At 36.3% G+C, this 25,396-nt stretch overlaps 1 protein-coding gene across 25 annotated transcripts in view; it reads right to left on the bottom strand.

Annotated features, from left to right (window-relative positions):
- The window catches only part of KIDINS220 (kinase D interacting substrate 220), a 114,055-nt gene that overhangs the window by 29,294 nt on the left and 59,365 nt on the right, over positions 1–25,396 (bottom strand). For all 25 annotated transcript variants that reach the window (XM_044771905.2, XM_070512645.1, XM_044771907.2 and 22 more), the window contains exon 22: positions 23,728–23,890. In XM_044771905.2, coding sequence (XP_044627840.2) covers positions 23,728–23,890 — 163 coding nt within the window. The remainder of the gene's footprint in view (positions 1–23,727; positions 23,891–25,396) is intronic.

Raw genomic sequence — 25,396 nt, 5'->3', positions numbered from 1 at the left:
TGAGGAACAATACCGCTGTTCACAAGCCAACAGTCTACTGCTGGTTTCCAGATTGAAGTCTCTATTTTAACCTTTTGAGCTCAATACATTAAACTCTTCTACTGAAAGAGATATTTATGTAAATGATAATCTTTTGGCAGTGGGCCACCAAAATCATATGTGCCTTTATTTTTCAGATATTTTCCCAAAGGTTAGTATTTAAAGAATTTAAGTAACTTCACTTTTCAATTAAGAGTGAATTTAAATTTCCAGTATTATGAATCATGTGAATTAAAGTTGCCAGCATTAAATGGCCCACAGAAAGCATTATAAAACCTCAGGCATCAACGAGCTCCCACCAAGTTTAAATGCAACTTCCTTCTCGGCTACCATTCTAGCAGTACCTATCAGTGCCAACAGCAATGTAAGTTAAAAGCATTTTCATTACAAATGACAGTGTTTTATAGAAGGTCCATATTAATTCCTTGGCAGAAACTACATAAGCCAATTCATATCAATTCAAAATGAGGTGTTAAATTATGAACAAAAGTTTTATTTTAAATCAAAATATAAACAGGTTCTAAGAGCATAATTTATGAAGAAGCCATTATTTATCATACTTTATCTAAAAGTAGCTGCCTAATAATGTCATTATTTAATCCTAAGAGGTTAAAAATTAAGACAAATTAAAAAAACAACAGGGAAAACTCTTAACTGCCTCAGGATTTTATTACCTTGAAACATAAATTTAACTGCTAGCAGACTCTCAAATACTTTGCATCAATGAACGCCCATTTATTAAATACTCTCCATGCACACAGCCCTTTTGAGATTGTGGGAGACAGATGGAACACACAGACAAAAAACAGCCGCTAGCATTGTAGCCAAAGGGTCAGAAACAAAAGATAAACCGAAATCCATTGTTAAGCCCACTACTGTCTGTGGAAAGACGAACAAAAACCTGGACGTCTTAGGAGCTAGGAGAAGCTCTCCCCTCCCGTCTTAACTCAGTTAATACCTACTCATCCCTTGCCCCTCAGCTCAATTCCCCCTCTTCAGGGAAGTCTTCCCTGAGAGCAAGTCTCCTCCTCTATTACAAGCCCTCATAGCACATATGCTTTCTTGCACACCACATTATCACAATTGGAATTTTATATTCATTAGTGGAATTATTTTATCAAAGTCTATCTCCCCCTCAAGTGTAAATTCCATTAAAGCTGGGAACAAGTTTGGGTTTGTTTACCATTGTATCTCCAGTGTCTACAGCAGAATACTGTCACATCACTTTTGCTTAATAAATATTTGTAGAGTGAATAAACTACACAGAAAAATGTATTGTTCCCAAAGAACTCTATGCCTTTTAAAAGATTTTTCACCTTAATTATCTTTTCTGATATTGAAAAAGCCTTGTGCTTGGGAAAGAATAAGTTGATCCATTTTGAGTTAAGTTTTGTACACAGTGTGAGACCGAGGTCCAACTTCATTCTTTTGTATGTGAAAACCCAGTTGTCCCAGCACCATCTGTTGAAAAGGCTAGTCTCTCCCCCATTGAATGGACTTGGCACCTCTGTCAAAGCTCAAACGGCCACAGATGTATGGGCTTATTTCTGGACTCTCAATTCTATTCCATTGGTCTATATTTCTAGCTTTATGCCAGTACCACATTGTTTTGATTACTGCAACTTTGTAATAAGTTTTGAAATCAAGAAGTGTGAGTCCTCCAACTTTATTCTTTTTCAAGATAGTTTTGGCTATTTGGGTTCCCTTCCAATTTCATATGAATTTTAGGATTCAGGTTTCTATTTCTGCATAAAAGGCTATTGGAATCTGGGTAGGGACTGCACTGAATCTGCGGATCACTTTTGGTAATATCAACATCTTAATATTTAGGCTTCCTATCCATGAACATGGATTATCTTTCCATTTATTTTGATCTTTAATTTAGCAATGTTTTGTAGTTCTCAGTGTATAAGTCTTTAACTTCCTGAGTTAAATTTATTCCTGGATATTTTATTCTTTTAGATGCTATCATAAATAGAACTACTTTCTTAATTTCCTTTCAGATTGTTCATTACAGGTATACGGAAACAACTGATTTTTTTATGTTGATCTGTATCTTGGAACTTTGCTGAATTTGTTTATTAACTATAGTAGCTTTCTTGTGCATTCTTTGGGATTTTCTATATATATAGGATCATGTCATTTGTGGTTAGAGTTTTACTTCTTCCTTTCCAATTTGGATCCTTTTATTTCCGTCTCTTGTCTAATTGCACAGGCCAGAACTTCCAGTATAATGTTGAACAGCAGTGAAAGTGGGTGTCTTAGTCAACTGGGGCTGCTATAACAGAATACCATAGAGTGGATGGCTTAACTGACATTTGTTTCTCACAGTTCTGGAGGCTGGAAGTCTGCAATCAGGGTACCAGCATGGTGGGGTTATGATAACCTTCTCCCTGATTTGCAGGTAGCTCTCTGGTCTCTTCTTACACGGACACTAATCCCATGATGAGGACTCTACCCTTATGAGCTCATCCAAACCTACCCACCTCCTGAAGGCCCCACCTCCAAATACCATAACATTGGTGGGTAGGGCTTCAACATATAAACTTTGGGAGGACACATTCAGCCCACAGCAGCAAGCATGCTCGTCTTGTCCCTGTCTTAAGGGAGAAGCTTGCAGTCTTTCACCATTGAGAATGATGGGAGCTGTGGGTTTTTCATAATTGCCCTTTACCATGTTGAGTAAGCTCCCTCCTATTCCTAGTATTCTGAGAGTTTTTAACATGAAAGGGTGTTAGATTTTGTCAAATGCCTTCTCTGCATCCCATGAGTATTCTCTTACAATCCTTTTTATTTCTGTAAGGTTGGTAGTAATGTCCCCACTTTCTGATTTTACTTATTTGTGAGTTCTCTTTATTTCCTTTGTCAGTTTAGTGAAAGGTTTCTCAATGTTGTAGATCTTTTCAAAGAAAGAACTTTTGGTTTCATCAGTTCTCACTGTTCTTATTCTATTCTCTATTTTATTGATCTCCTCTCTAAGCTTATTTCTGTTCTTTTGCGAGCTTTAAAGCTTTTTAAAACTTGCTCCTCTTTCTAGTTCCTCAAGGTGTAAAGTTAGACTATTAATTTAAGATCTTTGTCCTTTTTTTAATGTAGGCATTTACAGTTATAAATTTCCCTCTGGACACTGCCTTTGCTGCATCCCATAAGTTTTAACCACCCCTAAGATTCTTATAAAAGTACCTTAATAAAGATTCCACTGGGGGCCGGCCCCGTGGCCAAGTGGTTAAGTTCTCGAGCTCCGCTTCGGTGGCCCAAGGTTTTGCCAGTTCAGATCCTGGGAGCACACATGGCACCACTCATGGGGCCTTGTTGAGGTGGCATCCCACATGCCACAGCTAGAAGGACCCACAACTAAAAGTATACAACTATCTACTGGGGGGACTTGGGGAGAAAAAGAAAAAGAAATGATTGGCAAGTTGTTAGCTCAGGTGCCAATCTTTAGGGAAGAAAAAAAAGATTCCACTATTTACCTTTCATCTTATGTTGGAAAGAACATTAACCTAGGGAATCAGAAAAATAAATAATTTCCTTACTATAGCTAAAGTAACAAAAGCAATAAAGTAACATAAGCTAAAACCGTCCACATGCAGAAGGTTGTGTTGAGTGCAAAACAACACTCAATGGAGCAAATAACTTTTTAGGAAAGAAAACAAACAGGCACCTGCATGTGGTGGTCAGAGCTGATTCTCAAGACAACAGTCCCCATGGTGTCAGGTGTCCTCACCAATACCTACTTTTCAAAACCTACAAAAGTCATGTTGCATTTTATAGGCATCCTATTCATTAACTACACTAGAAAACTACAAAGCACTTGTATACATGGCACACTGAATGGATCAACGTGCCAAACCTTCAGGTTTCCTTGTTTCTGGTTTCAAGTATTTAGTGTATTTGACTTTATGTGTCAGAGGATGCTCTAATTAGGGTTAAATAATGCAAACCATAAAAGCACTTGTGTAAGTTGCCACGGAAATCATTGGCAGAGCTAAACAATGTTATTCTTTTACTTACTGGAAGAGCTTACTACATGTTTTTTAAAAATTATTTCCCACTGAGGGTGTATATTTCCAAGATGATCTACTTGGCTAAAACATTAGGGCCCAAGATTACTTTTTTACACTAATGGAGGAAATACGTAGGCATGAAATTCAAAGGATAAAAAACGTTCAATATGCAAACTCAGCAGACTATCAGACACACAATTTGCATATCTGCAGCTGGGCTTCAGCAAGGCTTCACCTGGGCAGCACAGGATATGACCTTGGTGGCAGAGATCCCACTACATCCAGGACCTCACGTGACATAGCCCCTTCTTTTCCAAGTTATGTTCACACTTCTGGGTTATAAGTCAGGGCTGCTGGCAATATCGTGTTCATATGTTTCAGCTGTTCTTCCTTCTTGTTTTGAACCTGAGTAACAACTACGGTCAGAAACTGAAAAACGAGCTAGAACTAGAAACAATAGGAGGAAAATTTTATGACCATAAAAATCTCATTAAGTTAAAAAAACAAAAAAAAGCCTTGAATTACCTTGACACGGAAACACTTACACTCCAAAAGAAAGGAGACTTAGGGAATCTCCAGGGATGATTCGATCTGTCAGCGTGTCAACTGACTAGGAAACTTAGTGTAACCGAGGTCTAGGGGCGAAATAACCTCCCTTTGAAGCTATTATATAAACATACCAAATATTTACATGTTAGATGCTTCCCATTAAACGCAGTTTTGATAAAGGCAGTGATTTCTAGGAATACAATGCCTGCATGAAATGCAATTTGGCTATATTCTGAAACAAAAGAACAGAGTATTTACTGCAATGACTTTCCCTAAATCCAGACTTGATGATCTCAGATAACTTCGAATAAGGCTATAATGTTTGACAATCAAAAGCAATGAGATGAATTGTTTAAAGGCTAGGTTACTTGTTAACTGTGTATGACTTGGGACAAGTCATTTAACCTCTTTAGACTTTACTTTCCTTATTTCAACGGGGCTGAAGTAGATTTCTAAGATCCTGTCTAGGACCCTGTAGATGCTTCCCGTGCTCCCGCCATGGGGAAACGCTCTCTCTCAAAGCAATGAAGGAAGCAGCGGCCTAACGCAGAGATGTCCCTTCCACGTCCCGGCTGCCTTGGACTTGGTGTAAAGACGGCACACGGAGCATAACTTCACTTGGCTTTAAGGGTGCCATTTCAGTAACTACAGAGATGAGAAAGGACCAACAAACAGGGAGGGTAAAACAGGAAAGCTCAAACAGCTATCTGCTTAGGTGCAACTACAATACCGATAAGGCCTTCATTCATGTGTGTTATCTAACAGATTCTGAGTAAGTATATATTTAAAAGTTATAAAGAATTGAGAGGGAAATAAAAAAAGAACTAATATTTGTTGAATATCTACTGCCTGTCATCCTCTGAGCCAGGTATTTAACCTAGTTTATCTAATTTTTGTCACCCAACATTCCATGAGGTATTATCTGCATTGTTTTTCAAAGACTTTTTTATTTTTCCTTCTTCTCCCCAAGTCCCCCCAGTACATAGCTGCATATTTTAGTTGCAGGTCCTTCTAGCAGTGGCATGTGGGACTCTGCCTCAGCATAGCTCGATAAGCGGTGCCATGTCCATGCCCAGGATCCAAACCGGCAAAACCCTGGGCCACTGAAGCAGAGCTCTCAAACTTAACCACTCGGCCACAGGGCCAGCCCCTATTATTTCCATTTTTAAAATTCCATGAGGCTCAGAGAGGTCAAGCAACTGGCCTGACACCACCCCAGATGTAAGTGGCAGAGCTGGAACCGTGTGTGCATGATGTAAAAGCCTGTACCCTGCTCACTGCACCAGTTCAAACTGGGTGCCACAGACACAGCTCAAAATTCTTAATGATTTGCATGTTTTTAACACCTTAAAAATATAATAAAATAGAATGCTGTTACATATTAACTTTTAACACACTGAGGAAAATCAACAAATAAGCCTATGCTACCAGGTCATTCTGGTTTTTTGTTCATATGTTCTTGTTTTGAACATGAACAATAACTATGGTCATAAAATAAAGTTATCTCCTCCATCTTCATGTGCATATTTAATTACTTCATTGTTTTTTTTTAATCCAGAGCAGCCCTTTTCTGTTCACAAAATTGTGCAAGCAAGTACACTACTCCACCCTATGTGCCTGAGCACAGAATGTTAGAAAATTAGAAATTTCCAGTTAGAAAACCACAGTAATAATTCATGACATGACCCAGTTGATAGGACCTTGTAAGAGAAGTAGCACCCAACACTTCACCCAGTCATAAGAAAAGTGAGCAATGCAAAGATTATACTATTTGTGATTCACCTACGAAGTAAAATTCCCAATTCATCTTTCAAGTTTCTGGATCAGATTAATTGAAAACATCCTGCCATTGCGAAGCAATTTTAAAAATTGGTAACATCTGCATCTATTTAGGATTTAGAATTTTCTTGATATTATATTACCAAAATTAAGTACAGAAACAAATGGCTGTTTAAGCTAATGCAGGATTGCAACAATCATCCACATTTCAATTTTAATATTCTTCAGAACAGCTCATTTTTCTAACTGAATTTATTAGGAAATGTTATAATTTTAATCAATTACTTTATATTCATTCTGCTTTACTTATTAGCATTCTGTATAAGATTTAATTTACAAAAAAGGTTTCCACCAGGGGAAAAAAGCCTGAAAAATTGTGTCCCACAGCATGACGCCTACCCAGATACTACCACGCAAGTGATCAGACAGGAGCAATTCAGATGACAAAACAATAATTTCAAGCTAGGGTCATAGAGAAGACTTCGGGAAAGAGGCTAAGAGAGGCAAAATAATTCATAACTGACTCGATACGAAAATAGTATCTATCAAAAAAAGCAAAGTCCGTTGTTTTATATTGAGTTTATACTATATTAAAAAATACTCTGATGACAGTACATGAGATCCAATTTTCATAGCTGTTTGAGGAACACTAATAATATTGTGAGGTGCTAGCAAGTGATGAGATGTTCATGTTATGGTTGCCTTTAAGAAATCTTAAAAAGTGTTACATTAATCATATACAGGAAGCAAATGTTTTGCAATAAAACTCAATGACAGGCAGAGAGAGAATGGAGGCTATGAACTCAAAGTCTGCCTATCAATACGCCTCAGATTAAAGAAAAACCTTTATTACACAAGTTAAAGACTTCATGCTTAATAAGCATAGAACCCAAATTGTACAATGTTTAGGATTTAATATTTTTAAAGCTAAATACAAATCTGCAAGCAGAAAATTTTTTTTTAAACTCCTCTTGTTTTCATACCCACTCTTTTCCCAAAAGTTAATTTAAAAGAATTTTAGGAGAAAAAGGTACTACCAAACTTAATAAAAACTACACCATATGATCAGACACCATCTACTTGCCTAGACCATAGTTATCAGCACTTACAAATGTCCTGTGGAGCCAGTTTTTAAAAAAATAGTTATGAAAATTGAACTTCAGAGTTTAAAATACTCATTAAACTCAGTGTTTTCCTTGTTTTTGTGCTATGGAAAGGGGGAAGCAAAATGCATTACATCTTATTTTTTGGCTGACTCGGCTCATAATGTTTCTAGGGAAAATACTCCCATCTTGTGGACTTCTTGGATATTGCTACAACCACTTACAGCGTGCTTTCAAATCGGCACTTCACTTTATCTAAGGCTTTGAGTCAGCCAGCTTTTTCAAGATTGGCACCTGCGCTAACATCTGTTGCTGATCTTTTCTTCTTCTCCCCAAAGCCCCCCAGTACATAGCTGTATATTCTAGTTGTAGATCCTTTTAGTTGTGCTACGCGGGAAGCTGCCTCAACATGGCCTGATGAGCGGTGCCATGTCTGTGCCCAGGATCCAAACCGGCAAAACCCTGGGCCACCAAAGTGGGGCGCACGAACTTAACCCCTCGGCCACGGGCTCAGCCCCTAGCTAGCATTTTTGTTGTATATTACTCTTGTTTATTCTCATATTTTGAAGAGTCTAAAATATATTTTGATTTGAAATTCTGAAATCACAAACCTCTGTTGGAAAAATAACTTCAGGAAAAAAACTGATCTCTGCCTGATCGCTAAAGACACATTTATTTTTTTGGCAAATTTGAATCCTTCAATAATAAGATTTTAACATAAACATGCATAATACTCTTACTATATTATAAAATAAACTGTAAACCTACATAGGTAATATTTTTTGTGTTACATATTAAAACATATATTTTAGAGAAACTGATTTTGTTATTTCTGTTTTCAAATAGCCTTAGTTAATATACTTAAGTTTCTCATGCTGAAGTTAAAAACACAAGTTTGGAACATTTAAAATTCTTTCTTTGTTCTCAATCAACATAAAATATTGAAAATGGCATCATGAGTTTAAATGAGAAAAAAATTTAAAATCAATTTTATCCTATTAAAAGCAAGAGAAAAGCTATTGCAAAGGCTACCTAGAAAAAAATTACAACCACTTAGCGCACCTAAAAATGGTATAAAGGCTTAAATAAACAGATGCATGAGTCGCGTAAGTGCTAAATATCACAACCGGTCTTTTTTAAGCTTTCCATACAAAACCTACTGCAGTTACTAGACACAATTAGAATTGAATGAAGCAATTTATTTGGGATTTTACATATGTTGGTAAGAAGTTTGCATTTTTTTAATAAAAAAGACAAATTCAATCCTCTGGAAAAATTTCTATCTGCTGTACATAACAAATGGTTCTAAAATATTTATCTGAAAATAAATAAAAATATCTGGAAATTAAAATAAAATCAGTTCAGTTCTGTATGTCTAATATCTGAGACCTACTGCCTCACTGCACAGTTACAGACCAATTCCTGACTTCCAGAAACAGGCCTGGGGAAGCTCCGACAGCTACAGCTGTGTGATCTTAGGTACCTCCTATTCCTTGCCTCCCAGAGTCACGGGTATTAAACGAGATAATCTAGGTAAAGTGCCTGATCCAATGCGTGGCATCTGTTGAGGGCTCAAGTAATATTAGCTAGTACTTTTATCAGTATGTGCCCAGTACACAATAAACTCTATAATATTTGTTTAATGAATGAACACAATCGAAATGTTTAGCATAACAAAAATGGGGTCCAGCTAAGTCACAAGGCCTTTGTAAACAATATTGACATAGCCTGTAAGTAGAAACTGAAGTGGGAGGGGCCTGTCTAAAGAGTGGCAATAGGAAGCAACTCCAAACTATGGCATTCACAAAAGGATTATAAATGTAGAAAACCCTAGAAATGTGAAATGCCTACGAAAACATTGCTTTGATTTTAGTACCACCTGACAAAGGCAGAGGAGACTACTCAGTGTTGGCTGAAATACGTAATCACCATTCATTCAGTGTTTTGAGCATGAGAACTTCCTACACGCCTGACCCAGGGATACCCTGGTATAACACAGTGGTTTTTCTATAACACCACTGGCATAACACCAGTGTATAATACGAGTGTACGACATATAATACCAGTGTAAGGAAACATTTTACCCACATTTAGAACCGAAGAAGGAAGTGCCTGTATGGGTAGTACTTACTCTTTTCAAGATAAAACGCGGCTCCTCACTTACCACCCTCCCCCAATCCATGCTTGCCTCAATCCAAACGTCATCATCACATTCTATTCGTTCAGAAATACCCACTACTGCCTACCCTAGGCCAAGAACATCTAGAAGTAAGGAATTCAACAAGGTTTAAGGAAGTTACAATCCATGGAGTTGACAGTCTAGTTCAGGAAACAAATATTAAAGAAATAGCAATACAAATATTTACACAAGGGTAACTATGGTAAGTGCTATGAAGGAACACACCAGATTATAATTAACACATCTAATAAAATCTTGGAGAATGGGGTATGCCTGGTTACAAAAGGTGTCTTCCTGAGGTAGTGGCATTTAAGATGAGACCAGAAGAATGAGGCAGGAGAGGGGAGGATGTGCCAGAAAGAATGCAGGTGGAAAGGTGAAAAGCAAGAGGGAGAAGGCATGAGAAGGGGATGGAGAGCCATGTCAAGATTGTTTGGAACTCCAGATAAACCCCACTCCTATATACAGAATTTTGGCCAATTATTTTTCTTTATCCTGAGAGATCAATCTGATAGGCAATGACCATGATTTCCATCTTATACTGCTCATAAATCAAAGTCAGTATTACTCTAGAAGCAACTCATTAGTTGCTCTCTATACCTATCAGTCCTCAATGCTTTGGAAACCAACTTTCATTCACTCTCAACCAGGGGTTTAAATGTAGGGGATAGGGGAAAGGCCATGTAGCTGGCAAATCCAAGGGAAAGAAGGCAATTTAAAAAATGATTCAAGAAGTAGGCTTATAAACCCATATTTTATTAGAAAATAAAGAATAAAGTGATCTTAAGAAACAAGAAACTATTACAACAGGAGACACACAGGAAAATGAGTCATATAAATTCTTGCAGATGCTTAGAATAACTAGTTTTCTTTCAGTACACTGCAACAACACTATAGATGATATTATTCATTTCTTAGCTTTCTCATATTCATGGAGTGCTACTAGGTGCCATTCTCTATCACTCATTCATCTTTACTGTGGGATCACCACCTACTTTCTGCACAACTTTTCATTTACCCTAATTTTTCCACCCAGATTCACGCTTATCCCCTTCCCAGCATGAGGTTCTCAAAATAAGCTCTCTTTGGCCATCAGGGTTCTCTAACTCAGGCCAAGTTACATTGATGTGACCAAACAATAGGCACCTGAGAGCATAAAGGGTATGGATATAATGTTTTCAAGACCCTGCAAGAGAGCTCCATTTTCCTGAGGGTAAAGCCAAAGTCCTTACAAGGGTCCTCCAAAAGCTGTCCATGACCCCTACTCCCCTGACCTCCCTGACCTCATCTCTTATCCCTAGCCCCTCACTAAATGCCCTCTAGCCACACCAGATCCCTTGTTGTTGTTGTTCCCTGAACAGTCCAGGCACTCTCTGGCCTTCGGATCTTAGTCCAAACTGTTCCCTCTGCCTAGAGATGCTCTCCCTAGATATCTGCTTGGCTAATTCTCTGACCTCCTTCAAGAAGTCTTCACTCAACAGATCCCCGCTCAACGAGGACTATCCTAAGCCTCTTATGTAACATGGCACCAACCCTACTCCTCCTCTCCCTAACTTTGTTCTACTTCTTATTTTTTTCATAGCATTTGTCACTTTTTAACATGCTACATAGTTATGTATGACAGACATTGTCTGTTACCCACCACTCTCTGCTACAGTAAGCTCCTCAGAGCAGAGAGCTGTGTCTGTTTGGTTCACAGATATATCCAAGCTTGGAGAATGGTGCCTGGTCCACCAGAGGTGCTCATAAATGAATGAATTCTAAGCTTTCTCCTATTAACTTCTCTCTGGGTGTTGCTACAAGTCTGGTAGCAACAATAAAACAAAGAAGTAGCAAAATATATAAACAGATAAACTCAAAAAACAGTCAAACATATCTAGTTTAACATGTTTCTTTTTTTCCCAAAAAACAAAAGTAGGCATTATTTTTGCAGGTACATCAAAACAAACTAAAAAATTCTGCCCTTCACTTTTGTTTATCTTTAGGAACCCGAATTTTCCAACTAATTCCACAAAGACAATGAATAAAAATAAACAATGCACAACCAGAAATGCATGTTTAATTGTCAACATTACATCTGATTACAGGCATCTTTGTTCATGGTTTGAAGGCTCGATTTTCACATTAAACCTGATAATATACCACTGTTATTTATTTCTATCCAGATAAAATGTGATTTCTATTTTAGATTATATTTGCTTCTTTTCAACACAAACCTGCTTAGTTTCCTCTCCTATATGGAGAATTATCCCATGATTTTGCAAAGAATTAGATCAGGCTATCTTTTAAAAAAGATAAAGATAGTGATAAAATGTTGAACCCCTGAATAAAGTATTTACCTTATATATATATTAAGGGCAAGTGTTGTTTTAGGAATAAAGATGGAAGCAATAATTATACACAAGGTGGTAATTTAATAAATGTTAAATGATGACAACACCAACACCTATAAAGAAGTCACATCATATCAAGAAGATAGAATTTCATTAAGATTCTAAACTACATACAAAAAACACCAAAACAGCATGCACGAAACAGTGTTTGGAATAGACATTGACAGTACCTCAAAACCTAAATTGAGAGAAAAATCATCAGTACAAAGGATGTACTGTATATTGCAAAGGAGATTAAACAACTTCTTCACAAATCTAAACTAACTAGTGATCAATTTTTCGTGCTATTCAAATTCATAACTTAAGTCCACATGCAAAAGAAACAAGCCTGTGCATAATCTGGGCCACCTGAGGGGGGCGGGGGGCAATTAATAATCACCCAGAACAAGAAGGACAGAGAAAGGAGGTTAGTGAGAGCTAAGAGAGGCATGAGATAACTAGAAGTGATCAAATTAAGCTTCCAAAAACTTTGGCTGAATATCAGGAAGGAATATCGTAAGATATGATGTTTTATTATGAAAAATGTCTTAAGTACAGAAATACCCCTACTTAAATAAAGATACTGAATTTAATATAAATGTTATAAATTAGATGTCTATAGTGCCTTATTCAGCAAATAGCTATTTCAATGAAATGGAAAATGGCTACCACTCTGAGGCTTTCTCAAAATTTAATCAATTGTTTCAAAAACTCAAAATAGAGTACCAAAATAAATTGTGGCATTATCCTTATCACAAAACTATCCTGACCGTGTCATCCTGAGTAAAAGATTGCTTGAGCAGTGTCAAAACAGAAATTTAAAACATTATCTTCATGAAAACTATTTAAACTGATCTTTCAAAAGCCTCTATCATTGCTTAAAATACTTACTGAAAAATACCAGAAATAAAGTTTTACACTAAAATATTTCAATGGTTATCTAAAACACTGTAATAAAAAGTAGACAGAAAATCTTTATCTACAGTTTTTATTTTATTCTCTTTCTTCTTACTAAATGTATGTTAACCAAAAAAAACGCCTCAAATGATCTAGACAAAAGCTTTTAGCTCAACACATAATTGCAAGAAAATTACAATAATTGTACCAATTAAAATAATCTTGAATGAACAGTATGTCATCTTAATGTTCCAACGGTCTGTAGAGAGATCTACTTAATTAGCTGAAATTGCTTTCCAGCGTTAGTATCAAATGTCATTTGTTAAAAGTTGAACAATTTAGAAAATAATTTAACAAAGCAATTTTACCAAACACTAAGAACCAACATTTTCTTTTTCAGCTGAATAAAGCAAGCAGATGTATCATCAAATTGCTATAAAAATAAATGAGGCTTTTTATGTATTAAAAAATTTTACTACTAGCGTTAAAAATACTATTTTCTGATTGTTTTTACCAAATCAGATTTCTTTAATAAAATAAATGAATATCAATTATATACTGCTGCTTTTTGTCTGCGGTAAATAAAACTTTTTATTATTCAAATGACAAGCAATAGCATCAAAGAACTCAACTATGGTTAACTAGAAACAGTCATCTAAATTATTCTAACATCTTCCACTATATGATCTTTCAATATGTTGATCCAATTGTCTGTGTATAGTTTTTCATTCCAAATCATCTTAAATTTAATTGTCAATATTTTACGGAATTCTCAAAGATTCTTATTACATTCTCTTTTTCTCTTCCTTAGAATAGCTACAAAACACTCTTTGTAAGTATTTGTAAGCACACAAATCACCCTGAATCCAACCCATTCATGGATGGCAGGGCCACCAAGTGCTCAAGTCTAAAATAACGGATTAATTTAATACCAAAATAAAGTTCTCATCACCTCATTATACCTCCAATATATAATACTCTATATTTGCTTGAACAAAATAAAATATTCTCCCTACAAAAATTCACTCCAAGTTATTTTTATCTGATGAAAAATATCCCCTCAAAAACATTTCTTTGGCAAATGTTCTATTTCATAAACAGGGTGAAAAGATTACTATTATCTTCAAACTATGGGTGGTATATATTCTTGTTTGTAAGATATAATTTACTAAAAATGGAAATTTTTGAAAATTTCCTTGAACATTAGGAAGTTGTATAGCTTGAGGCTCAAATTTGGAAATTTAGAGTGAAAGTTTTAAAAGGTCAAGCAATTCTCTATCAGCAAAGAACAGTAGTTTTAGCCTGAAAAGTTTTCTATCATCCAGAAAGCAATGTTTTAGCCTGATATTGATAAAATTTGTTAATTGGTTAATTGTTTGAGCCATCACATTTTTCACTTTCCTCCACTTGTTTCGAATGTGTATCTTTACCTTCAATCAGAATTTAAGTTCCTAAACACTCAAGTATTTAAGGACAAAAGATATGTTGTATGTCATATACCCTCTAACGGTTTAGAAAAAAATGTGTGTGTGTGTATACTGAAAGAGAGAAAGCATGGGAGACAGTGCAAGTGCAAATGATAAAGCAATCGATGTAAAATCTTAACAATGAGTACATTGGTGTTCTTTGTACTATTCTCATTCTTGCAACTTTTTCATAAGTTTGAATCTATTTTTACATAGAAAACAATTTAATTAAAAAGATGTAAGTTCCTCAAGGGCATGAGATGCTCTTTATATTTGTCTCTTAATGAATCCCTCCTGGGCTAGACCCTGCAACACATCAAAGCATAAAGGACAACTATATAAGCCTTGACCCACAGTAAAAACTCACACAGAATACATGTTAACTGAAGCAAAGTCACTAGAATGGACAAACAAAAATTAAGAGAAGCCATTAGGTCTCTAACATCTACTCATCTTGGTTTCTTTAAGAGGAATTAAGATTTCAGGAAGATGTTATATTCAAATGACAATATCTAAAATGAGATCAAATTGCTCCTCATGCTTTTTGTATCTTTTCTTTTCTTCCCACCATCCTGCAAAAAATTAAATAGAAGACTCCCAAAACTATTACTACCTAATTTAAAGTACTGCCCAACGATAAGGCCAAAGCTCAGTTTCACACAAACGTGCTCAGCATTTTCTATCTAGTTTAACAACATACAGGAATAAAAAATTTTCTGCAAAGAAATTAGACACTATGAATTTTTTTAAAATATTTATGATTTTGCCTAAAAACTGACTAACCTAAGAGTTGCAGATTCTAATCATACTTGACCTAATTGAAGGACAGTCCATCTTAGCTCCTACAGGATCTGAAGTGGCTAACTTGACTTCTTGGCATTTTTACATTTCAGTTCTTAAGACACTAATGAACACTGCATCTTCTGCATCTACTTGCTCCACACCTTTTAGTGGTACCGGCTGATTTTAATATTAAAATCAATCAGTCAAGTGTGGTTTGTGATTCATCCTGCCACCATGAAACAAAACAGTGTTTTTTTTTTTAAAAAAAAAAAAAGCTTTCAACTGAAAGCTATCACTCTAAGAACAGGAACAGACAAGGATGCCCACTTTCACCACTCTTATTTAACATAGTATTGGAACTCCTAACCAGAGCAATCAGGCAAGAAAAAGAAATGAGGGATCCAAACTGGAAAGGAAGAAGTGAAACTGTTACTATTTGCAGATGACATGATTTTATACATAGAAAGCCCTAAAGAATACATTAAAAAACTTGTAGAAATAATAAATGAACATGGTAAAGTTGCAGGATACAAAATCAACATACAAAAATCAGTTGCATTTCTATATATTAACAACAAAGTAGCAGAAAGAGAAATTAAGAATACAATCCCATTTACAATTGAAACAAAAAGAATAAAATTCCTAGGAACAAATTTAATCAAAGAGGTGAAAGACCTATACAGTGAAAACTATAACAGTGTCAAAAGAAATCGAAGAAGACACAAAGAAATGGAAAGATATTCCATGCTCTTGGATTGGAAAGAATTAACATACTTAAAATGTCCATACTACCTAAAGCAATCTACAGATTCAGTGCAATCCTGATCAAAGTTCCAACAACATTTTTCAGAGAAATAGAATAAAGAATCATAAAATTTATATGGAACAACAAAAGACTCTGAATAGCCAAAGGAATCCTGAGGAAAAAGAACAAAGCTGGAGGTATCACACTCCTTGATATCAAAACAAAGCTACAGTAATCAAAACAGCATGGTACTGGCACAAAAACAGACACACAGATCAATGGAACAGGACCCAGAGCCCAGAAATAAAGCCACACATCTGTGGATGGACAATTTTCGACAAGGGAGCCAAGAATATACAATCAAAAAGGAAAGTCTCTTCAATAAATGGTGCTGGGAAAACTGGACAGCCACGCGCAACAGAATGAAAGTAGACCATTATCTCACACAACACACAGAAGTTAACTCAAAATGGATTAAAGACTTGAATGTAAGACCTGAAACCATGAAACTTCTAGAAGAAAACATAGGCAGTACACTCTTCAACATCGGTCTTAGCAGCGTATTTTCAAGTACCATGTCTGACTGGGCAAGGGAAACAATAGAAAAAATAAACCAGTAGGACTACATCAAACTAAAAAGCTTCTACACAGCAAAGGAAACCATCAACAAAATGAAAAGACAACCTAACAATGGGAGAAGATATTTGCAAACCATGTATCCAATGAGGGGTTAATATCCAAAATATATAACGAACTCATATATCTCAACAACAACAAAAAATAACAACCCAATCAAAAAATGGGCAAAAGATCTGAATATTTTTCCAAAGAAGATATACAGATGGCCAACAGACACATGAAAAGATGTTCAATAGCACTAATTAAAGGGAAATGCAAATCAAAACTACACTGAGATATCACCTCACTTCCATTGGAATGGCTATAATTAACAAGACAGGAAATAAGTGTTTGAGAGGACGTGGAGAGAAGGGAACTCTCATACACTGCTGGTGGGAGTGCCAACTATGGAAAACAGCATGGAGATGCCTCAAAAAATTAACAATAGAACTGCCATACGATACAGCAGCTATTCCACTGCTGGGTATTTACCCAAAGAACATGAAAACACGAATGTGTAAAGATATATGTAGCCCTATGTTTTCCATGGCATTATTCACAGTAGCCAAGACCTCGAAGCAACCTAGGTGCCCATCAAGGGACGAATGGATAAAGAAGATGTGGTATATGTACACAATGGGATACTATTCAGCCACAAGAAATGATGACATCTGGCCATTTGTGACAACATGGATGGAGGGTATTAGGCTAAGCGAAATAAGTCAGAGGGAGAAAGTCAAATACCCTATGATCTCACTCATAAATAGAAGATAAAAACAACAAACACATAGAGACAGAGACCGGACTGGTGGTTCCCAGAGGGGAAGGGGAGAGGGAGGAGGGCGAAAGGCGTGATTGGGCACATGCGTGTCATGATGCATTGCATTGGTCTTTGGGTGGTGAACGTGAGGCATCTACACAGAAATCAAAATATGATGATGTACACCCGAAATTTACATATATAATGTTATAAACCAATGTTACCGCAATAAAAAAAAAAGCTTTCAATAGAGCTATGTATGTAAACATAATGATTTTCAATTACTTGCGGCATGTGTGTAAAGGTTACTGAAATCACTTGCGTGTACTAAGGGGTACAGCTCTTAGATTCATTTAATTTAAACTATGTCCTTAAGTAAAAATGCTAACAAAGCAACAAATGTTTACTGAACAACTACTATGGAGACCAAAAGAAATGGAAGGAGGGAAAATTTTTAATAAGAACTAGGTACTTCACATTTGTATCCCTCTTCTCTTTTTATTTGCTCAAATCATAGCATTTTCACCCTATATTTTAATTACTTACTTATGTCTCTTCTACTGTTTTAAAATTTCTTTTTAAATTTTCAACCCACAGAAAAGTTGAACGAATAGGAGAACACACACCAAAATATCCCTCAACTAGATTCACAAACTGTTAACATCTTGATGCACCTGCTCTCTCCTCTCCTACATACATGTGTACGTATGTGTGTGTATATATAAACAAACACACATATAACATACACACCCAGATAGATACACATATATACATCCATATATCTACACATATACATATACTTTTCTTTTGCCAAACCATCTGAAAATGTATTTCACACTTAAATACTTCAGCATGAATTTCCCAAAAAAACCATTACCATACCTAAGGAAATGAACATTAATCCAAAAACTCAAATTCCTCAGTTGCTCCCCAAACGTCCTTCAGTGCTCTATTTTCCTTCTGATACAGATTCCAGTCACAGTTCACACAATACATTTGTCTGTTGGGTCTCTTTAGTCTCCCCCAGAGGCCAATACGGAATCCAAGCCAGCTGTCTTGTGGAATGGTCCACATTCTGGATTTGTCTGGCTCTTTCCTCATGATTAGAATCCTAGTAAAACACTTCTGGCAACAATGCCACATAGGTGATGTGGTACCTTCTAGTGCATTTTATCTAGAGGCATACGATGCTGTGCATCCAATTAATGATGCCAGGCTTGACTGTTTGATTAAGCATGTGGTGACAGCTACATCTCTCCACTGTAAGGACTTCTCCTCTTCGTAATCATAAGTAACCTGAGGAGTGATATTTTGAGACCATGTGAGCATCTTGTTCTCCAACCACCTATCCCCAATGTTTCTTGGAACCACTGATGATGCTTGCCTGAATCAACTATTATATTGGGGTGAAAAAACGGTGATTTTTCTATTTCACTCATTCTTTCTACATTTATTAGCTGGCATTTTCCTATAATTTAAAAAGAAACAACTAATCTTTTTTTTCCTCTCTTCTAAGTATTACTATGGACTCGTGAATTTTTCTTCGATATGTTATAATCCATTACTACCATTTTTCTTTGTGATGTTCAAACGGGCCCAAATTGGAAAGGTGCTCCTTCAAGCTAGGTCCTGTGCTCTTCTGTCCAGACTCCATTGCATTTGAACACTTCCTTCCATACTTTCTGGCACAACAATGCAGGCTCCCCTTGAGCTTTCCCTGCCTTATACCTGGAATTAGACCCTCCTCCAAGGAGTCCCAGTACTGGAAACCAAGATCCAGGCTCCAGGTGTGCTCACCATTTTGAGGTGTTTTTGCTTCTAGGCCCTTTTGATGGACAGAGCTAAGAAAAATCTCATTAAAAATTATGAGTTAATACTTACTATCTCCAAATCCAATCTAATACCATAGTGCTCTTCCTCAATTTCTCCCATTCAATATTTATATCTCCCCTTTCCCATGGGAAAACACTGGTTCCCAAAAATATCTATTTATTCATTTACTCTATCCTGCGATACACTCGAAAGGATTTCAGAAGTATAATAACAATACTATTACCAACAAACCTATTAAATTCAAGATTTCTCTGCAGTTAATTTTGTCCTCAGAATATATTCTACTAAGAATAGAGTCAGAGTACTGAGCTCAAAGGTGCTTGAATTAAGTATTTTCTCTGTGTGGTTATGTTACCAAGTTCACGTACAGTTAGGATCTTTTACTTCTGTCTGTATTCAATATTAGGGTTTGCTTTTTTTCATCTTTTTAAATTTTATTTTTCGAATATGACTTGCAAGTCAAACTATATAAAAATGTATATTCCGAGATGTCTTATTTCCCATCTAAGCATCTTCTATAGGTAAACATTTCCATAAGTTTCTGGTTTATCATTCCCATGGGTTTGCTTTACATTTTTATGAAAAAAAAAAAAAAACATGTACATATTTATATATGAATGTTCTTATTCCTCCTCCTTTTTTTTTTTTAAAGATTTTATTTTTTCCTTTTTCTCCCCAAAGCCCCCTGGTACATAGTTGTATACTTTTAGCTGTGGGTCCTTCTAGTTGTGGCATGTGGGATGCCACCTTAGCATGGCCTGATGAGTGCTGCCATGTCCGCGCCCAGGATCCGAACCAGCGAAACCCTGGGCCACAAAGCAGAGAACGCAAACTTAACCACTCGGCCCTGGGGCCAGCCCCTCCTCTTTCTTTCTACAGAAACAGCAGAATGTTATATACTCTTTTGCGCTTTGCATTTTTCACTTAATAATATATCCTGGAATTCCTCCATATCAAATGACAGTTTTTCCTCATTCTTTTCTACAGCTACAAAATACTCTATTATCATGGATGTGCCATAATTTATTCAACCAATGCTCCTATAAGTGTGCACTGAGTTATGTTGCAACAGATAATGTCACAATAAAGAACCTGTAAAGTACTGTTTTGTATTCGTGCAAGCGTATGCTCAAAAGAAATTTCTGTAAGTGGGATTGTTGGATCAAAAAGTAAATACATATGTACTTGTTCATCATTACATCTCCATCTAGAAGCAGGACCTGCAAATAGTAGACACTTAGTAAATTTTTGTTTGATTGAACTTAAATATGAATATTTTTGAGTGATTTAAAAAGCTTTTCTTTATTTTCACATCTCTCCTGCTTCTATCTCCTAGGAACACAGATTTTCTCTCACCACTTCCTACCCTCTTCACAGAACATGCAGGGGGCCCAGGGCCAGGACTCCAAGCAGGTAGCCTTTGAAACGTGACAACTGATCAACATTTCTGTAATCCTGAGACACAGTATACTTCTAAGCCTTCTATTCAATTAAAGGAAGGTAAAGAGACTGACTTGAGTCCTTTCTGTACCCAAACCAAAGACTGACATGGACTATTTACTCTATTAAAAGATAGACAGACAGACAGATAGATAGATATGGGGGAAAAAAGGAAAACTGAAAAAGGTGATAACTATTTAAAAATAGAAAACTAATGTTTTTATGAAGGCAAAGAAAAATTGTAGAAAAAACAATATAGCAACATCTGCTTAATAAGTTAGTTGTTTTTGGACTAAAGACAATTTATATTAAACATCTTATATATTAAATACTAAATAGAATATTACTATCTTATAATATTCTAGAAAGAAATGGGGAACACAAAAATGTAAAAACTTCCAACATTTAATTTCATCCTAAAATTTCAATTTCTTAAGCACTTCAGACAATGCCAGAGCTTAAGGAAACCCAGATGAAAGCACCCTGTCATGAAAGGCAGCACAGTACACTCAGCGCAGCGACTCTGGAGCCAGACTGCCTCACTTCAAACCCCAACTCTACCATTTATTGGCTGTAAGACTTTCAGCAAGAGCCTTACCTTCCCTGGGCTTCAACTTTCTCGTGTGTAAAATGAGAATAATAGTACCTACTACCTCACAGATTGTGAGAATAAAAGGAGTTAAAATGTGAAGTGTTTAGAACAGTGACCAGGACATCAGTAGTTGATGGAGTCTGAAAGAGCTGGATTGAAACAGCTCTGCTACTTAAGAGCTGAGTGACTTTAGAAAGTCACTTAAACTTTCTGAACCACAATGTCCCTTGTTAACAACATGGACCGTTCTAACCACCTGACTGACCTTCATAAAGGTTCATGAGTACTAAGGCACCTCACGGAGAACCCGACAGTGAGGAAGAAAGGTTGGTGATACGTATGCCAAAGGGGCAAATGTTAACGCTGAGCACTTCCCCTCCTTACACAAGGACGCTTGAGAGACAACCAGCTCTCCTGTTCCCACATTTTCACATTTCTTGAAACCAAATGTTACTCTAGAAACAGTACCAATTCAGAGAGACTCTTAAGAATCCAGTTCATAGTTCCTAAATGAAAGCTTATCCTTTTCTCTGACATCTGTTTATTTACACACAAAGAATAACTACCATTTCTCAAGGATAAGGATTACCTGTCCACGCTAATTAGGGCTTTATGTAAAAATACACCATGTGAAAAATAAAGACCATTATATAGGTATGAATTATTATTAAGAAGTTGAAACTTTTAAAAGGTTAACTTTTAACTGTTTAATAATAACTGTGCTCATCTAGCAAACATTCATAATCACACAGCACCTTGTTGTGACACAAACGTTTATTCATGAAATAAACCAATATTTTACTACACAATTGAGGGAAAAACCAACCATGTATCTCACAAGATGATTCCTAAAGTACCAAAGAGCAGATGCAATTTAGTCCACTGCTCTCCAGGCCTATGGCAATTCTGTGTCACTGGCACCCACTGCAACGCCTACTTGACAGAACACACCCAGTGTAAACTGGTTGAGTTCACCATAAATTAAACTGCAAAACTGAGAGGAGCTCAAATCTGCAGGCTAATACTACAACAATCCTCTATAATTCTAACACTAGTTATTCACCTAAAAAAATATTAAATAAAATATATACACAAAAAATGGGGTTGGAAAGTAAGGAAAATCATAGGCTGACAACACTCAAAGAAAGATTATTTGAAATTTAAAAGTTTTAATATACGAATTATTCACTAAATGCTATCAGTTTTAATATTTTACTTACATGTTCAAAATAATACTTTCAATTATACCAAAGTTTCATAAAATTGTTTGCATAGTTTCCTTGTATTATCTTTTTTCTAACAGAATTTATTTAGAGTAGCAACTGAAAACCATGAAGGTATTAAGTGTTCTGGTAAACAAAAAGGATTATAATTTTATGTGTGAATTTGACAAGAAATTGGTAACTCTTAAAACTTTATATACTTGACATGTCACTGAACCTTAACTGCATGTCTTTTTTGGGGGGGGGGGGAGGATTAGCCCTGAGCTAACATCTGCTGCCAATCCTCCTCTTTTTGCTGAGGGAGGCTGGCCCTGAGCTAATATCCATGCCCATTTTCCTCTACTTTATATGTGGGATGCCTACCACAGCATGGCTTGCCAAGCAGTGCCATGTCCGCACCCAGGATCCAAACCAGCGAACCCCGGGCTGCCAAAGCGGAACGTGCACACTTAACCACTGTGCCAACATGCCAGCCCTTCTTTTTTTTTAAATGTGCAATCCTCACAATGACCGTTTTTTTTTTAAGATTGGCACCTGAGCTAAAATCTGTCGCCAATCTTTTTTTTTTCCTTTCATCTTCTCCCCAAAGCTCCCCTGTACATAGTTGTATACTCTAGTTGGAGGTCCTTCTAGTTGCAGCATGTGGGACGCCACCTCAGCATGGCCTGATAAGCAGCGCCATGTCTGCACCCAGGATCCAAACCAGCAAAACCCTGGGCACCAAAGTGGAGCGTGCAAACTTAACCGCTCAGCCACCGGGCCAGCCCTAACTGCATGTCTTTCAAGAAAAAATTTAATCATTTCTTTACTAGAAGCAGAAATTTTAAAAGTACTTCAAATAACTGACAATAAAAATTCCTTTATTGTTTAATGTAAAGAAAGTTTTCTAGCCAGTATTCACAGTTCCCAAGATCCTCCTGCACCTCCTGTGAAAATACCTGCACTAATGATTTAGAAAACATAACCTCGTTAACATTCCAGGAAGACACACTAAAAAATAAAATGGAAACAATGTTTTAAGGTTTGTATCTCATGGATATAAATACACAAAGCCAAGAGGACTATTAATTAAACATTTTTTTATCATATAGGTTACACTGACAAAGGAATATATCCAAAAAAGCTGTAAACTTTACATGACGGGACATACACTTGTGCTAATACAACAAAATTATAATGGGATTCATGAGAGTGATTAATTGAATCCAAAAGTGTACATATTATACATACTATTTTCTACTTATTTTGCTTTAAATGTATTATGTTTTTTCTGAAAAGTCAACTCAATCTAAGATAAAGTTAAATTTTTTTTAAAAAGTTAAATATAAAGAGGTCAAAGTACCTTTCGTAGATAGTTTTTAATGTCATTTGGTCTGGAATACCTTCAGTCTCTTCCAAATATAATATGAGCCATGAAGTTCGGTATGGCCACTGCTCAGTAAGGTTGATCCAGCTAGCGAGCCTGTCCCAGTTGAAACTAATCTGGTTGGCTCTGAGTAATCGCCCTTTAGGGAATACAAAAACATTTTTAAATTAATAGATGTATAATGTTATGTTAAGCAAAACATTCAGTATACTTACAAATGATCTAACTTTAAATCTCTGAAATTTGCCATTTAGTTTACTACAAATTCAAACCTAGTATTTATATGGCTTCTATAATCCAAAGAGCTATCCTGGAAAGCTTCTAGAGCTTAAACACAATTCTGTTTAATTCCAAAGTAATTTTTTTGTGTGATTTGCCACTAGTGCTATACACTGCTTTGACCACATAAATTCAGGCAAAAATCTTTCAGAACTGTGTGTCAGACAGTCTCAATTCTGCCCATAATCATACAACAGAACACCAATGCACCCATGATGGGCCCCATCCTCTACAGCACCGTCTAAGAAACTATGGATAAATCCAAATATGCTGGTCCTTTCTTGTTTTATTATGGGTCAAGGTGCAAGCCCATATACTTTCATTTTTAGGTAGTAAGGGCGGCCTATGTAAGTACCTACCAAGTGAGCTGTAATGTCTCTCTAAAACTTGTTTACATATTTTTTTAAAATCCTGTCTATCCATGGGGTTTTTGGAAGACTCCAATTCAGTGTTCTACCACAGGGCATGCCGACACGTGGACAGCTGCAATCAAACACTCAGAACAGATGCTTTGTTTCACTGCTTCATCAATTTTCCCTTGATTTCACCGGAATTCCAAACTGCTTATATTATCCCTTTTTAACTTTAAACACTGTCAGTTTTACCTCATCATTATCAGTTTAGTTTATATCCAGATCATGATAACGATTTGTTTTGGTCCCAATATGAATGATCCTCTTCCTTCTACTGACAGATACAGATATATAACCTTGCCCTCCAATTCTCCCCGTATCCCCAGACTCTCACTTCCTCAGTGAATCTGCTTACATATGAAAACTACATTATCATCACTGGATTCTTGGTTCCCTGGAAAGTGGGACCTGGTCTGGTAGATCAATGACAGAGTCTCTACCTTCAGTCCAAGTGAGCTACAGTCACAAGCACTTGAGAGCTACAAAAATGCACTACAGTATCACAATTATTGTACACTAATGCTGGGGATAAAATGCTTAACAAAATAGATATGGTCCACGAGGCTTACACTCCAGTGGGGCAGATGAATAAATCAAACAAAAAGCATTAAATGAATTAATCACAAATTGTGATGAGCAGAGCTCTACTCTCAGTAGAATGTAAATAGGTTGACAGAGAACTAAAAGTTAAAAAAAACTAGGCAACTAGAAGTAAGGCATTAAAAAGTGCTTGCCAAACTGACCTTATACTTCTTGAACTTTTAAAGATGAAAAAACTGGTGAAAAACTTTTAGAACTGAATTGAGATATAGGTTACAACAATATAAGTACTAATTTTCATCCCATAATGATTGGACTTGACCTCCCAAATAATAACCTGTGGGAAGGCAGTGAAGATTTCAAATCTAACTACGTTTGCTTCACTGAGCTTTTGAAACTCACTCATTCAGTCG

Source organism: Equus asinus, chromosome 6 (assembly GCF_041296235.1).
Source record: "Equus asinus isolate D_3611 breed Donkey chromosome 6, EquAss-T2T_v2, whole genome shotgun sequence".
NCBI classification, from domain to species: Eukaryota; Metazoa; Chordata; class Mammalia; order Perissodactyla; family Equidae; genus Equus; species Equus asinus.
Note: the sequence above shows the minus strand (reverse complement) of the source record. Positions and strands in the feature narration are given on the sequence as shown.